The sequence below is a fragment of the Melanaphis sacchari genome, unplaced genomic scaffold (assembly GCF_002803265.2).
Source record: "Melanaphis sacchari strain LSU unplaced genomic scaffold, SCAv2.0 Contig0_pilon_pilon, whole genome shotgun sequence".
NCBI classification, from domain to species: domain Eukaryota; kingdom Metazoa; phylum Arthropoda; class Insecta; order Hemiptera; family Aphididae; genus Melanaphis; species Melanaphis sacchari.
Window position 1 is genome coordinate 25647678 of NW_020270366.1, and position 18969 is coordinate 25666646.

The following is an 18969-nucleotide window of genomic DNA, read 5'->3' on the forward strand; positions in this document are numbered from 1 at the left end:
GAGATAGGGCCCATTATCACGTTTTACCTAGTGGACTAGACTATATTTAGGTAGATGTGGTTATAGAATTGATTTAATATATTTTGTGGTTAAATATTCAACTTACATTTTTTGATCCATTTTAAAAGATTTTTGAATAGTAAATATTCCATGACTTGTTAGGCCTGTAATTTACCTAACCTGACATTGACAGGTAATTTAAAAAAAATATATATATTTATTCATTGTTATTGATTTTTGTTAACAAATAGCTAATCTAATACTTAAAAAAAAGTTTTTCTGCATACAAATTTATATAAATATATATTGGATTATTTAAAATTTATACTAGTAAATTTCATATGTAATTTTTATGTTAAGTATCATTGAGAATAATTTACTATGTGTGATGTAGTGGTGGCCTTAGTCGCTAACATACACATAAATGTGTGTTCCAAAAACAGTATCTTCTTTCACTGTAAAAAACTGACTACAGACTAATAACCATTGCTGTTGAAACCTGAAAATATAAGTAAAAAAAAATGACTATAATAATTTCAAATCACCAATCCCACAAAAAAATTCAGCTAAATATCTTGGAATGCACCTTGACTCTCGTCTAAACTGGAAACACCACGTCAGAAAAAATTTCAGATTAAAGAAAAAATGTGAAAACTCAATTGGTTAATCAGACCCCATTCTAAATTAACCATTGAAAACAAACGTCTACTAAATGTAACTATTATAAAATCAATCTGGATTTCCAGAAATCAACTGTGGAGTTGTACCAATAAGTCTAACATCAATTTAATACAATACTGCCAAAACATCACCCTTTGAACCATCACTGCAGCCTACCGGTTTGAAAGAAACAATGCTATTCATCGTGATATGATGCTGTCTACAATAACAAATGAAATCCAAAGGTTTGCTGCAAACATGAAACAAGACTAGATCACCAAGTTAATGCATTGGCCATCCAATTATATATGACTTAGTTTAAGAGATTTTTAGATTAAGGCAAGAGTCCCTTCATCGGAAGCGACTCCATCAACGTGTAGTATATATTATTTATATTTAGTATGTTAAATATATACAATAATTGAAAAAACATATTTATAAAGACTTTTGGGTCGTGCAAATAATAAAGCCCCAGGGCATTTAAAAAAAAAAATTAATAATTATAATAATTTCAAACTATTACAATACAGTTAATGCATTATGAAACTTTGTTCTTTGTATAATATTCTCAGCAAAACATTAACAGTCCGGTAATCTTACTTCTATTATTTAATTATATAAAAAATTTCAATTTATTTTGATTGTAATTCATACATTTTTAATGTGTTAGGACAGACAAGGATTTTGGTTTTAAAAAATGTAGGGGTTTTTGCTCTTCAATACCCCAACCAAATTTAGCATTTTCCAAAAAAATTTGAAATTAAATAATTGTCAAAAAAATATATTGTAATACATAATAAGTTTAAAATTTTAAATTTCAACATCGATTTTATCATTTACAATATTATAATAATTAACATTTAAGACAAAAATCTAAACAATCAAAGACAAATCTACTGAGATTCCAGGACTGGAGTAGCAGCAATATCAAAAAATAAATTGCAACATAAATCAAAATTATAACTAATTCTAAAAGACAACAATTTATGAATTTTACAAAATCAATTATTTTTTCACATTATAATTAAAAATTAAATATATATATATTTTATTTGTGCTACAATGGTGTTTATTAATTTAATTACAATTAATTAAATACAACTATCAAATATAAATGACTTTCAGTCATTGAATTAGGCGTTCAATCCAATTATCATGAGTTATAATAAATACTTACTAAGTAAATTAATGCTACAATTTCAAATAATACTTAGCAATCAATCAACAATAATTAAATGTTAAGTGACTATAAAAGGAATACATATAAATGTGCAATTGACTAATAAACAGATGACAAGTCAAGTGTTAAATGGCGAAGTAAATTTGAACGATTCACTCTAGATGTTTTGATTTCTTGCAGTACCATTGTCTTACAATCTAAGCAAACAGTCATTTGTGCACTATACTTAGTTCTGGAACAATAAATATTAATAAAAAAAAAAAAAAAAATAGATTTTTCCTTTACAACAATGGGTTTAAAGTAAGAGGTTATTACCGAGTGATATTTTGTGTGACTGTAGATGAACCATGATAGCTTGCAGACATACTATTATTGGGACAACCAACCATCAACGTTTTTTGAGGACTAGATGGAGCACTGCCCCAACTACTTTTTGACCACCAAGGATTTTGGTCCGATACTGCTACATTGGGACTGAGTGCTACAACCGGGATTTGGGACAAATGATCAGTAGGCATACGCATCTATATTATAATAAATATTTATTTTAAAACATTAGTAAACAACGTTTATACATAATTATAGAATTTTAAATATATTACCTTGGTACAACATTTTGAACATATTGTACGTTGACACATTTTGCATTCTTGCCCCCATGGTCCAAAAATGCCAAACCTTGTTTTCATACATAAGAAGCAAACCTAAAATAAAGAAAATATTTATAATCCTGTTTCAAACATTTTAATATAAAATTAATATGTACTTTTCGATTTTCAACATCTTCTTTGAAATTTCCTTCAACTGGTAAACTTTCTATTTCTGCTTTAGTAAGTACACTACGAATATGTATAAGTTCTTGCAGAGTCAAAGTCAAACAATCACTCTATAAACATAATTATTAATTCAATAAACTTAATTTACAACAAAATGATTAACTTAACAAAAACAAATATGTTTTAAACAATAGTTTATTAAAATAATAGCATATAAGTGAATAATTAAAAAATTACTAGTTTCAACCTGAGCCATCTTCAGATATTATTAAAATGATTAAATAAATAACAAATAAAACTTCAAAAATTTCCTAGTTTTATTTTATTGTTTGATACTAATAAAAATAAAGGTAAATATTATTTTTAAATAGTTTATATAGAATTTTTTTAATTAATTAACAGTTAAAAAATTATGAAAGTATAAAGAAGATGCCAAACCCCACATATATCTCATTCTTATAAATTTACTTGCTTGTAAATTTGCATGTTGTTAAATTTCAATATTATTAGTTAATTAATCTATTTTTAGACTTAGTTATTAATCTTATATTATCTTATAGGCTTCTATTGTAAGTAAATTTAAAAGCAAGTTATGAGCATTTTAAAACTTTTTTTCAAATACCAATTTTAAAAGTAGTATGACAACATATATATTGCATAAAATAAACTATGATAATATTAATTTCTTATATGCATGGCGTGAAATTTTTATTATCGATAAATGTTGAATATAGACAATAAGAAGAGAACCACTTACAGTAGGCAAAGTGTTTTTGTACATAGATTGTCTACGAGTTTGCTTCCACAATCCACCCATTGGTTTGATAAAAGACAGAGATGATTGATCAGCAATTGTGTGCCTTCGTTGCTGTTTTCTTAGTGCATGAATATTTTTATTGGGTTTTGTGTCAGTAAGTCCGTGATTTTCTTCTTTTTCTACAATCAACAATATCAGAATCAAATAATCTTACATTTTATTAATATGTTATGATGCAAACAACAAAATACTAATTATTTATTTCAATGTCCAACTGCACAATAAATTAGTTTTATTTGTTCCCAATTTATAAGTTTAGTTGAATATAACTCTATTCAATATAAATTATTAAGTAAGCAATTTACAATTAATTTAATTAATTAAAATATAAACCATAATCATAATTAATATTGTAAAATAAAATTATTTTAACACTTAAATAAATGTAATATTATTTGTATGACAAATTATTAAAATATATTTGTAATTATGCATTGTTAATGATACGCAGATATTTTATCACTATGATAATAATTGCAACACGAATAAAAATCGAATTAGTTATAGCTACATAAATTGTTTTAAATTTATTAAGTATTGTAATAAAGACTTAGTTATATTTTAAAAGGATTTTTATATACATTAATAATAATATGTTAAGAATACAAGAGGAGTTTTAGTATTAAGGTTAAATGTTATTATAGCAAGCATAGGAAAAAAAAAATCATAAGCCTTAATTTACGGATGATCAAGTAAAATTCTACCCAAAACGGAAATATTCAATTAAACTTACCTGGATTTTGTACATATAATTTTATACTATTCTGTTTAAATTATACATAACAGCTGGTCTTTTAAGTTTCAACATAATGTTTAATTCTACAAAATAAAATTCTGTACCTAAATAAAATATTTACAAAAAAAAAAAAAAAAATCATAAACATAAATTACCAAGACAGATGAAGCAAAAGTGTTGATCGTGGTGCAGTAAATTATAAATGTGGAAAGTAAATTTATTAGAAAAAAATAATCCTTAATTTCATAAATCAATCACCTCATATTTATGTACAAAATATAATACAACATTTATAAATATTTTTTTCAGATATGTATGAATAATTTAAGATTTAAATTGTAACAATATTTTTTTTCTTATTTGGATTATAATATTATTTAGTATTCAGACTGTACGAAAAATTGTATTTTAAATAATTAAGTAGCTTAAAATGTCTTATAATGTTGAAAATATGACTGGGTGGTACAGTGACAACCACAACACAAAATCACAATGGTTAAATGGTTTTAACATAAACAATAAAATGATGAAATAAAAAAACAAAAAGAAAAATTTAAATAAACATAAAAAGAACTAGGAATGTTACAAGAACTTAAAGTAAGATAAATTATCTTAAGATATCACACAGGATGAGGTTGGTGACAATGTTTTTAATCGAAAGTGCAAATCACAGTTGTTTGGTTGGGAATCACTACCTTGAGTGGTCACGCCCAAATAAGTGGATTCTTCTGTTTTTTCCACTGTAGTAGTCTTGAATGTGTTATTTTCATCATCCTCATCAAAATCGTCTTCAGAATCAGAACTCTAAAAATTGAATGTAAAAAAAACACACACATAAACAACAAAAATATTTAAATAAAATAATGTGTTATTAAACATACTACTAGACGTGCTAATGCAGAAAAATCCACTTTTATAAGCTTGCGCTCTTTATTTGTATCAAGCATACTTTTGATAGATTGGTTTGGCATATATTCTTCTTCTGAATTATTCAAAGATGAATTGTCAAAGTGAACTAAACAAAAATTTAAAATTAATTTATATAGAAATATTAAATTTTAAACAAATGAAATAATTTACTTTTTGATTTATTAGTACGAGAATTTGGAGGACTTGACATTGATCTAGATGATTTAATATTACGAAAAGGGCTTTCTAAATAAATGTAAAAACAAAATTAAAACTGGGCACATATAGAACAACATCAAATAATTTATGTAATAATAATTAATAGTATAAAATGTTTTAACAATGTTAAAAAAAAAACAAAAATAAAAATGTGTTATAATTAAAATTCAATGAGCTTACTGGTTAATGAAGTAGAACGCAATTTGACGTTTCCACTTTTTATACACTCCAATAAATGTTCCCTTGGTGACAGTTTATCTTGTCGACGAGGAGCTAGTTTTCTTGCAGCAGCCTAAAATAAAGATTAATACTCAAATAAGTAATATAACAAGTAATAACTTATAATAAATCATTTACATGACAAAATAGATAGAACAATATTTGTATAAATTATTAAATATTAATACAAATATGAGCAAGTTAGTTAGGTTTAACAAAGCGCTACAAAATTTTAAGCATTGAGCTTATCTAGTTTTAATTATACATTATTAAATTGAATAATTATTTGTTGTATACTTAAATATTAATATAAATATTTAATGAAACATTGTTATAATATATTGATAAATAAATTCACTTTTTCTTAGAACAATATACAATTTTACAATGACTATGTTGACATTAATTAATTTTAGAATTATTATTGTAATAACTTCTATTTAAAAAGGTTTAAAGAATAACTTTAAATATCTGTTAAAACAAGGTCACCACCAGATACTACACTATTTACAAACATCGATACAATAGTGTTGTAAAAATGTATGCAAAGCTTTACAAATATGAAAAGCACTGATATTATTAAATATTAGTTACATTCAACTTAATTAAAATTAATTTACAACTATTTTAACAATATTTGGTGAGTCAACAAATATAAAATACTTGACATTAGTCTAACACAGAATTTAACAAAAGTTTAGGGCAATATAATATGTAATTAACAATGCAAACTCCACAATTTCACTAAATGATAGGTTTCTACAGCATTAAAATCAGTGAATGTAAGTTATCTATTTGCTTCACTAGTAAAATAATAAACTTGATATTAAACACAATAAATTTATATATCTATTAAAATATATATTCTTTTTTTGAATATTGCCATTATTTCCTAAATGTCTTTGTTTAAAAAAAATGTCTAATAGTTTTATCTATAATTTTAAAAATTAAAAATAATAAAATCACTCAAAGTCAGTATATTGATAGATTGTCATTAGACCATTCAAAAACAAAATAAATAAAAATACTCTATTATAATGCAATAAAATTTCTAAAAATTATCTTATTTAAAAAAGTTTTTTAAAATTACTCACACTTTTTAATGGCGGCCTTGATCTAATAAATTCAAGTATTGCATCATGAGCATCTCTTTGAATTCTGGCAGGAATTTCTGGAGGGGTAACTCTTTTTAAAGTATACCTTCTTGACCTTATGTCATCCATTAACATTTCATAGGGGGTTAATGCATATTCAACAAATTCATCTCTAGCACGAGACCTTTGATCAACTTTTTTCAATTGTACACCACGTCGTAGTTCCCGTATCAATTGTATCCATAAACGTGCCTATAAATTATTTTTAAATTGTTAACCATACATATTATTTAGAATAAAAAACAGTAATGTAATAATTATCGAAATTGTAATATAAAAATATGATATCTCAACAAGTTCAAATGTAAAATAAACCACATCTTCATAAGTACTTGTTTGTTATTTCTCACCATATACTATTTACCACCCTGTCATCAAATGATTGTCTTTTGTAGTTTGTACCATGATATTTTCTACACAGTATTTCAATTTACAAGACTTTCAAATAATGGTTAATAATAATAATACATTGATTACAATTAATAGTAACATAGTTAACAAATAATATTTTATAATAGTACATAAAAAAAATGTTGACAGTTTTCAAAAAATCCTTAAATGTCACACATTTTATTAGTTTTAACAATAATTTTTGTAGTAAAAATTGAATGCCAGTAATAAATATTGCAGAAAATAACTTATTAAAATTAATTTTTAAATAAGTTAATACTGTTTATAAGATAGGTATGAATTTTAAATTACTATTATATAAAATATAGTGATAAGCCAATAACACACTAACATGGTTCAAGCATAATAAAATACAACTTCAAATATCTTATAAACTATAACGTTTTCTATAAAAAAATCACATGTTATACTAATCTACATGTAAGATATCATAAAGATATATAAAAAAAAATATTGAGAATGAATAACAATATTTAGATTTAAGACTGCTGATTTAAAGTCAACTGGTAGAAAATAAATTTTATACAAATTGGTGGCGAGGCAATAACAAACTAGTACCAAAATTACTTGAACCTGTATTAACTTAAAAATCAAAATTATTATTTTGAGTTATATTAAAATGTAATTTGTTTTACTAAAATCTAGACATACTTGTAAAATACTCCACTTTCTGCGGTTGGGCTAACAAAAAGTAACACAACAAATGTGTTAGTTTTAGTGCCATAATAAATATAAATTATATTAACTTACAAATTCACTTCCTAAAGCCATAATTCTGTAGGTATTACTCATAATTAAACTTAATTATGTGAACACAAATATTAAAGATTAACACTATTCTTTAATTGAAATTAATTATAATCTTAAGATAATCAAAAGTTAATTTATAAAATAACTACAATAATGAATATTCATTAAGCATTTGATAGCTTACCCAATCACTGTAATCCAATGTAATTAATTCAGCTGAAGTTGAATTTCTGTGTCTTAAACTGACAGATCCATCAGATAATTTATCTAGAAATGATGAAAGCTCTAGAGCTTCTGCTACTAATGCTCTGCATACAGCTTTATAATGAGTTTCAGAACCCAATCCTGACACACCTATATGTCTACTACATTCCTAAAATAAATTTAACCCAAAATATATAAATAAAAGTAAGAAATATTTACAATAAAGGTGCTCAAGAAACACTTTTATAATTTAAATGGGTTTAGGAAAAAAACTTGACTTCTTAATTTTGGATAAAAATAATTTTTTATACATTTTAACAAATGAATTAAAAAGTACAAAAATAGATTTTTAAGAAAGAAATTTTAGTGTATCAATATTTATCAGTTCAAAATTGTTAAAGATATATGTGTGATATACCAGCGATAAATATTAACTAAAATCAAACTCGGACTATTACATAACGACTAATTGCTATGTATTTATACACATATACATATCTTCTTGAAGATCTAGAATGCTGAGTGTTTAGTATTCACTATAAACTATTTTTATAATAATATAGTACGTAATGAAAATTCTTTAAGAAATAAAAAATATTGTTTTATACTATAGCAAAACAGATTACCTAGAATGTTATGTATTTATTTTTAATCTGAAAGATCCCAAAATTATGAAATTAGTATTTCTCTAATTTTGAAATTTTGAACACCTTTAATGAAAATTAAATATCTAATAAAAATTTTTATTTTTAATGAAAAAAATAATATTTACCTCTAACACATCATCAAAAGTAGCAAAATTATTTCGAGATATTTCTTCACATTCAGCAGAATCTCTTTCAATTCCTTCATCGTCAGTTTCACCTGATTGTCCATGGTCCATAGATTGAGCGTGCAAACCATATTCAACTGAAAATTTAAAAAGAAAACTTAGTAATTAAAATGAGGATTTAAAAAAATGTATCTGTTGTTGATTGAAAAAACATAAGTATAACACAGTAATAATTAATAATGAATGATAAAATAATATTTAAAATGAGCTTATACGAAAAATTAAAAAATATTTCTAAATAAAATATTGATAAGATAATATTTATTTAAACAAAATCTATAGAATATTTACTGTGTTAACCGAATTGTTCGAGCTAATATATTTTATCTGGAATCAGGTAAAATAGTTAATCTATTAGATAAACAGGTTTGTAAGAGAACAAATAACATGAAAAAAACTCTAAAGTAGAAAAATTAATATCCTAGTATAGTATAAATATGATACATAAATAAAATGATATACTAATGAAAGAAGATAAAAGATTAATTTTCAATAATATATAAATATATTAAATTTAACATAATGATATTAATTATCATATAATTTATAATTGGATATGTACTAAACTTTAAAAATTATGCAAATACTTAATTTGACAGTAGTTTATAATACTCAACTAATTTTTTGGAAAAATAACTGTAAAAATTACAAAAAACATCTCTATGTTCCCAATAAAATTACTGATTAAGGTCACAATTTCTAAGTAGTCAGAAAATTCTAGAATATTCTGAAAATTAACACTCAACTTTTGAATAGTTTCAAAAAACAATGATCAATCAACATACCAGTTTTTATTGTAAAAAACCAAATTTATTCTATAAATATTGCTAAAATTAAATATATTATAATAATATATCTATTGAATATATTATATATGTTGTAGTTTAGGTATACCATATACAATCAAAATTAATTATCAATAAGTTGTTTTATGTTGACTATAAAATAATGATGCATATATATAGTATTATGAAGGAAAAGAAAAATAATCTTCTTTGTAATGGACTACTTTTCATGGAAAGTAATGGCAATTGTAACACACTTCTTTTAAGTAGTCAGTACTCAGTTCTAACAACTGCTAGAATAAGTAGAAATGGATAATAGTGAATGGAAAGTTTATACATTTGAAATTCCATGATTATATTCATCAGATCATTAACAATAAAATTACCTTATTCATCATAGAAACTATTGTATATAGTAAGTATTCAATAAAAAAAAAAAAAAAAAAAATGTTTTTAGTATACAATTTAAATTGTAATTATCACAAAGAATAATTATTATTGATAACTTTTACTAAAAATATTATATGTATCACCTTATAAGATACACAATACATATTTTACAGCATACTTTAAAACATTTTAGAATTTTTAAGACCAATAAATAATAAACATGTAAATACATAAAATATAAAAATGATGGTACAACAATGCATAATTAAATTTCAAGTACTACACTATTTAAAATAAAATTATAACACAGATTCTAATTACCTTAATATTTTAAATCAAATTAAATTAACTAAAAGAAGATTGTATAAGTTTAAAGTGTTCAATAAATATTATTATACTTATATGACATAAGCATAACCTATACAAATTAATATCTTTAATAAAAATAAACATAGATTTAAAAAATATTTAAGTCAAAAACCACAAAAAAAAAATCTATTTTATAATGGAGAACTCAGTAAATTGATAATTTTATAATAATAATAAAAATAATGAACTTCATAACATTTATTTTGGTATTTTTAGAAATGATTAGTAGTTGATTTATTTTATTTTTTTTATTTTTGACTTGTGTGTGATGCAATTTTTGCTTATCAGTAAAAAATGCTTAAAAATTTAACACAGGATTAGGTACAATTTTTTTAAATACTTAACTACATTTTTTTTTTGTGTAAGCATTTTATGATTAAGTTCAAATTTAATACTAGATTCTTAAAAATTTGTTTTTATGAAAACCTCCCATATAAAAATAGAAAATTTTTAACAGGAATTTCATTTCAAATTTATACGAAGTATTATTTAAATAATATTTAATAATTTGTAATTTTTAAAACATTATTTTTAAGGACTTGAAACTTTTTGTCAATACGCATATTATTATTTATTTTACACAATGTAATTTTTAAAATATTTATATTAATTTTAAACTATTTTCCTAACCACAACCCTATCTCACATAGGTACAGTATTGACTTATAAAGAATACTTGTAGTTATATAATATTAAAATTATAATAAATATATGTAATAATCAATAAAAATATAGGCTATATATATGGAACTATATGCAATGATTCTAACAAATTATTTAATTTAATAATTCTTCTTATTTACTAAAATGTATGGTATTTAGTATTTAATATTACTTTTTATACTTACACGAAGCTATCATTCGTTTAATTAATGATTCCAACTCAGGATTTAATGACCTTTCTTCATCTTCGTCAATTCCAAAATCTAGTACTTGAAAAACAATATATCCTAGACTGGCAATCACCTAAATTATTTAGTATTATGAAAATATATGACAAAATTAATTTCTTTTAAATATTGAAATTTATAAATTTGTAAATTTGTAAATTAATTTTATTTATAAATGTAGATACAGTAAATATTTTTAACACATTTTAAAATATCATATTGTGTGTTATATATTTTGATTAATAGAATTGTATTGTAATATCTTTTTCAAAAAAAAAAAAAAAATGTGAACATAATTTGTGTGACAATTTTATTTTCTATTAAAAAAAATATTGATATATAGTTCATTAAATTTTTATTTTTGAACTTCTAGTCTTTATGAGTATAAACATATAGGTAATATAAGAGATTTTAAATGTTGTATAATATAAAGTATAAAATGAACAGTTTAATTTAATATAAAAAACAGAAAGCAGGTATATTAAAAACATAAGGAAATATGTTTTAAAAACAGACATAAAATTATTTAGTATATAAAGTCTACAGACACTAATTGATTAAGAAAGAAAAGAAAATATTTTAATTATTACCTACTCATTTTTATGCATTAATAATTATGTTAATTTATACAACAATACATAGTTCTCATAATACTAAAATGAAAATTTCAGTAATTATAAATTAATAGCAGACCAAAAATGTTTACGATTATAAATTTTAAATAATACGATACCTATTGAATTAACTAGATAATGTAAAAACAAAGTGCTGTAAAATTAAATGTATGTTAAATATTTAATCAGATTAAAAATATGTATGTAAATATTTATCAGACCAATACGAAATAAAATAAAGATGTTTCTATAATAATTATAGATATTAAACCATAAAAGTAATTTTAGAAACATCTTTATTTTATTTGTAACTATTACAAATAAAATGTACAGAAATTCATTAATTTTTATTTAAAAAAAATTCTCAAATTATTTTAGTTATTTGCTTGTTTATTTTTTTATTAATTTTCATTAAATAACTATTAGTTAAACATTTATCATACTAAATAGTTAAGTAATTTAAATATAGTATTACTTTAATCAATAATTATTTTAAGTTTGCTCATTCTATATAGTTGCATATTAAAAACAGGAACTTAATACTTACATGATGTTGAAGTATAGTTTTACTATCATTTTCATTACTAAGTTTTTCAATATTTTCATGAGATTCAGCTAAAATAAACATAAAAAGATATATTAACTTTATTTTCTAGTTCTTAATTATACAAAAACATTAATTAATTTGTGTAACAGTATAAACTAAATTATCTTGTAAACCAAATGCATAAAAACAATAATTTAAGGAAGGGAGTGATTTATACCTTTATTACAAATTGATATAATTTCTATACCTATAGAATAAATTAAAATGTATATAATTATATAACAAGTAGAAATCAAAAAAATATTTTACTAGTTGTGGAAGAGCCCCCCTTCCTCTCCTAGATGATCCACTGTAACAAGTTTTTAATTAGCTATAAATACCTACAATTATTTTTAAGCATAAAAAAAGTAAATAAAGATAAACTGTGTTTTGTGTATGATCAACTTTAACAATAATAGAATCATATACATACAGGGTTATTTACCAAGGAAACCTACTTTCTTTTTTTTTATTAATAAAAGAATTATTCAAATTATAAATTTTGATTTTTGAAAATTTTAAATACATTTGAAGACATATTTACAAATACTTGGGAATTTTTATATCACCTAAGGATGGCTCTGTAACGATAAAACTTCAGTTTTATAAATGGGAACCCCCTATTTCTTTAAATTATTGGGTAGATATTTTTTATTTTAAAAACGTGTATCAGAATCAAAATGTTATCGAATGGTTTTAATGTTATTAAATTTTAAGTATAAATGAATAATGGTTTAAGACTATAGCTCAAGTAAAATTAATCAGTACATTGTTTATATTCATGAAATAAGTTAGACGAGAGATTTGACCATCAGGTTGTAGATACTAACCATTGTCTTTTATACTTAAACATTTAATAACTCAGAAATCATTAGATCAAATTTTAATTTAAATACATTAATATGCATAAACATTTTCAAAAAAAAAATAAATGTGCATAACAATTTATAAATAAAAAAGGTGGTTCCATTTGAAAAAAATAAATAGAATTTGTATCATCACAGAACCATACTTATGTAGTACAAAAAATGTCAAAAATCATATTTTAAAAAGCTTTATTATTAAAGAAAGGAGGTAGGTTCCATTATAATTCAACCCGGGTTAAATTTTCCTCATATTTTTAAATATTATATCATCTTGAATCTAGATCAATAATAATAAATTATGGTTGAATATAGTTTTGAGGATAAGCCATAATACAAACCTATATTGTGATTTAAATTTTACAATAATTATAACAAAACAGAATTAAATGGGTGTATGGGTTTACATTATATCTCATTATCTAGAAAATCTAATAAAATAAATACACCTATTTACCTGGACACTCGAATATAATGTATTATTTTTGTAAAGATACTTAGTAATTAAAATTGATACTCTAAATTTCTATAAATTAATATACACTACAATATAGAGAAAATTGCTGTTGAAGTAAATAAAAGAGAATTAGTAAAATAAATCTTAATTTATTTTTTAATGTTAATTTAGCTAGTATAGCTAGTTTTCAAAGAATTAACTATCCAATAAATACATTAAGGAAAAACCATATTAACAATCATGAGCTAATTACAAATAAAGTTCTTAACTATAAATCAAGCTATAAATACATACAGAAATACAAGTACACAGATAGATATACAAAATCACTTCAGGAAATATTTTAAAAGAAGCTACCTATCCTATATTTTAATATTTATTTCTTGGTGGTAGGTTTGTATGTCTATATAAAAGAATTATTTTATTTTATTTATAGTTGATAATTCTAAAATAATCTAACATGCAATTCATATAATATTTAAATATTAAGATGAAATAGATAAATCAAATTAAATTGTAAAAGTATTACATGAGATATTAATTAGCAAAAAATTATATTTGGTTATTATTTTATAACATGTGTAGTTATAGACAAAATTATTTATTAGTATTTATGCCTAATAGCGCTCAGATTTAAATACTCTAAAAACCTTAAAAATATGCACTATAAAATATACTCTTATTTTGTTGAAATACCTATAGCCATTAAAATTACAATTATGAAAAAAAAAAATTATTTTATATTTATTAACTTATTATATTTAACATTTATTTTAAATTATTAATATAATAGAATAAAATAAAACAAAATTTTTAATAATTTTAGTATTTGTGAACCTGAATGTTTTCAGGAATCAGATGTAACTCATGAGCGAGACATGTTAAATGAATCATATTGGTATAAAATGCATCAAGAGATCTTGCTGCCTTGACCATGTATGGAGCAACATTAATGACAAAAAGATATGAGAAAATAAATTCCTTACAAATCATAGATAAAACCAACAAACAATAGTAAAACAAATAGATATGAAGTACTTAGGTAGGAATTTGTAAAATACACAGAACACATCAAAAAATGATAAAATATGCAAAATAAAACTTTATATTTCAGATTTATTGGCTGTAATTTAAACTTATAGCTTATCTAACTATTTTTTGGACTGTTCAAAAATAACACACAAAATACATATAAATTCGGAACTGAATAATTTGTCATACATAAATTATAATCATATAAACAAATACCTAGGTCTTTATCAATGTTTGGTAAACACTTGAATAACCAATTAAATATAGATTTAATTATAAAAGTAATTAACCTATTAATTGGTATCTTTTAAATGTATTTAATATTCATAGGTACATAAACTATTGCAAAATATATCTTATGTATTGGCCGTCCAATGTAGTTATTTGGTTTTATTATAAAAAGAATAAAAATCAATAAAAAATTAATCAATGTCAATTGTTATGTACCTAAATAAAATACCCTCTGTAAAATATTATTTTTTAAATTTATTGTAAAACAAAATTAATGATGTTTACTGCAAGATTTACATTTTATAATATGGTTTTTTTTCTGGATTATTATAAAAATTTAGTACACCTGTATAAATATATTTAAGCAAAATCAAAATGTTTTCTATTTATATAATCATCACTCGTTAACTAACAATACTTTTTGAGTCAACACTAAAATATGACCACAATTGTAAATAACCTTAGAAAAAAAATGTAATTAATTTAAATTATATCTAACACTATTGAATGTTTCAAATTTATTGTTAAGTATAAATCTATTTATGTTTACAGGTACCTAGGTATATAATATTTAATCTCATAAAACAGACAAATATAGGCACATGGAAATTAATTAAATTAAATTAGTTTAATTTAGATACGATCAATTAAAATAAAAATGGTATTAAGTATACCTATATTTATGCCAATAGCTGAGTTTCATAAAAATTGATTAAATAAATAATGTTTCACCAAAATTTAGTGGAAAATTCATGTTAAGGAACTAATAGTTCACTGTTAATGATCAATCATTAAATTTAAGTGATTAATTGTGTAAATAGTCAATAATATTTTAATAAACACACATTTTCATAACATATTTCTTATATTTACTGTTTAAGTCTTCTAACAATTATTTATTTTTATCTTCTTAAAAATATAACATTTATAAAATTTAGTATGCCGTCAGGTATGTAAAATAAAATTAAAACTAATATATAATTTTTAATGTTTATAAAATGGATGAGTTTGCCAGTATTATTTTTGATATCATGTTTATCACTTATTAGCATCCTTAGGGTTGTTCAGCAATGAGGTTGATACTATTTGGTACACATAGTTAAAATTTAAATAATCACTGATTGGAGTGGTTTAATAGTTTTTAAAATATTATGTGTTTATACACCTTTCATAAGTATAGCCTAAATATATGAGAATATTTTTATTTATTAGAATTTAAATATTAATATATATATACTGGAACAAAACCCACAAAAACACGTATGCAGTCAGCATGTTAAGTTTTATAAGCTGATTTTGTTATTGATAACAATGTTTTCACAAACCTATTACTTGTTCATATATATATTTTAATATATTAAAGAGTGTGGTTAGATTTATGGATTTAGTAAGAATCAAGGTAGAAAATTATTATTTTAATGTAACTATTAGATAAATTTATTTTTATCACAGAACTTAGTAAGTGGAAAGTTAATTATTTACTTCAACAAATCTAAATTGGGTTAAAACATACTAAAACAAACAAAAAAATTTATATTTACACAATGTATAATACAAATATATGATATGTACCTTAAACATTTCGATATCAATTCAGAAGTTAAATTGTTAATCTCTAAGATATGCAAGTAGTCTAGAGCTCTGCATAAAACTGATTTTTAAAGCCCATGCCTATCCAAATTATTTTTATATAAGAATTAGCTTGTTTAGCCTGGTTTATTTTGATGAAAAATTAACTTAACCTAACCTTGTTTTTATCTAAAACTTTATAAGTTTAATGTTTATTAAGCAAAAAAAATACAGAATTTTTTTAAATTAAAATTTGACATAAGATTAGGTATTATCTTTTAACAATTTTTTCATTTCAGAATTTATTTAGAGGATTTGGGAATTGTTTAATGTATAGGTAGCCCAGAAACCTGACTGGTTAACATCGTAATTTAAAAATAAGCTCGTCAGCCTGGCCAATTTACATTAAGTGTATACAAAAGCTAGGTGAAAATTGGACTCTTGTAGAAACTTACTTAATCTTGGTCTATAATAAAATTTGTCATATTATATTACAAAATAAAAAAATTTTTTTCTAATTAGTCTTAGATTAGAAAAGTCTAAAAACGGATTCCTAGCCTATTAGAATACAAATATTACATAACTACTTACCAAATAGTTATCCAAAAAGTATAGACACTTTAAATTATCAATATAATATATATAAACTATGTATTAACTATGAATATATAGGTATTTAGGTAGTAACTATTTTAAAGATATTACCTAACTATTTTATAGTCTTATAGATGATAATTATTCTCTATGGGTGCATGCCATTAAGACCCATTCACATGTACAACAATATTTAAGTAAATGCATGTGAAATTGTATTTAAAACCGTAAAAACAGTTCTAACTTTGTCAGATTTAAAGTTCACAGTGAATTAATGAAAAGCAAATAGTAACTAGTAAATCAATAATAGTTACTATGCATACTCTGATGATAAGTCACCTTGAAAGTTTAAAAAAATTCAAAATAAACTTATTTATTTCAAAACTTACAGAAAAAATAAAATTGATGTGATCTGTACATATTTAGAATTAGTAATAATTAAAAATTAGTGTGAACTACCTTTGTAAACAAAATAAAAATTGCACTCCATAATATTAGTTTAAATTTTAAAATTAAAAATATTTAAATACACAAATGATTTACAATACATACCTATTTCTTCAGTATTCAGAATGGTACTGGGATGTATGAATCCATCCTTATGGATAAGGACTTCTTCTAAGTTCTTAACCACTCGACACTTGTTTGGGTCTCGTTCAAAAGCATTCTTGAAACACTTGGCACACTGATAGCACAATGCCCATGCATGTTCCTCGCTGACAGGTGTATTGAATGACTTGATTATATTCACAAGCGAAATACAATCATTATCATCCAACTTACAGAGGTAAGGCTTGAAATTATTCGGGACAGCCATGTTTGTTACTCACATGAGATTAGTGTAATTACAGATCGACAAATAACACTTTAGTAACCGACAAGGTACATTGGCGGCAGATGAGCGCGTCATCAAGGAATCCGAGGAATAACAAAACGTAAAAAAAAAAATTTCGTCTTAAAGTTCAAGGGACCAACTTCACAAACGATCACAACGTTTCGAGTAGTACCGACACAGTTTTGATACACAAAAACGCAAATAAAATAAAAATCTGAATGTTTCACAGAATAAGACTAACGAAATGGCGATTCGTGAGATCTTGTAATAACTTTAGGTAATAGAAGTACACAAGTCATTTAAAATAATACCACTTACGGGGAGCAAACGAGAATCTCCCGTCTGCCAATGTTAATAGTTCGTAATTTTAAAGTGTTTTACATTAGGATCTCACATCGAACGTTTACAGACAAAAAGTTTAAATGGTGATAAAATGAAAAAATAAACAGAAAAAATTAGCGTACGAAAAAAAATAACATGAACCTACAGCAACGATTGCGGCGATGGTAACTGGTAGACGATAGCTGTCAGTGGCGGTGTTCGCGGTGGTCGCGGTCAGTGTTTACTCTGGTGGAATTTTTTATTGTTATTAGAAAGGTTATTAGTGTGTTAACGGACAGATGCGTGCCATGTGTACCGTCCGCGACAACGACACTAGTCCGATTCTGTATTATAATGTTTACCCCAAAAGCGTAAGGCATCAATATAATATTGTATTTTAATTATATCAATATTAATTCATAGCATTATTATTTAATTTATCGATATTAACTATTGAAGAATATCTAATTCAAATAATTCGATCTTTTATAAAATAAATACGATACGCAAATCATATTAATTTTTTAACCAGAAAGATAATTTCTAGAATGGAATTGTCGCTGATA

General features: G+C 23.2%; 1 protein-coding gene across 2 annotated transcripts; it reads right to left on the reverse strand.

Annotated features, from left to right (window-relative positions):
- Nucleotides 1-1896: 1896 nt before the first annotated feature.
- Nucleotides 1897-18622, reverse strand: LOC112595129 (protein spire). Of its 2 annotated transcripts, XM_025340222.1 has the most exons (16): nucleotides 17800-18064; nucleotides 12463-12530; nucleotides 11260-11377; nucleotides 8808-8944; nucleotides 8016-8204; nucleotides 7733-7762; nucleotides 6611-6862; nucleotides 5478-5589; nucleotides 5250-5324; nucleotides 5051-5184; nucleotides 4865-4973; nucleotides 3374-3552; nucleotides 2607-2726; nucleotides 2443-2544; nucleotides 2156-2364; nucleotides 1897-2072 (listed from the first exon to the last, which is right to left on the reverse strand). In XM_025340222.1, the coding sequence occupies exons 1-16, from the start codon at nucleotides 18062-18064 to the stop codon at nucleotides 1940-1942; spliced, it is 2232 nt and encodes a 743-aa protein (XP_025196007.1). In that variant the 3' UTR covers nucleotides 1897-1939. The 2 variants fall into 2 exon arrangements, with proteins under 2 accessions (XP_025196007.1, XP_025196016.1); XM_025340231.1 differs by lacking the exon at nucleotides 7733-7762 and having other exon boundaries at nucleotides 1940-2072; nucleotides 17800-18622.
- Nucleotides 18623-18969: the final 347 nt, after the last annotated feature.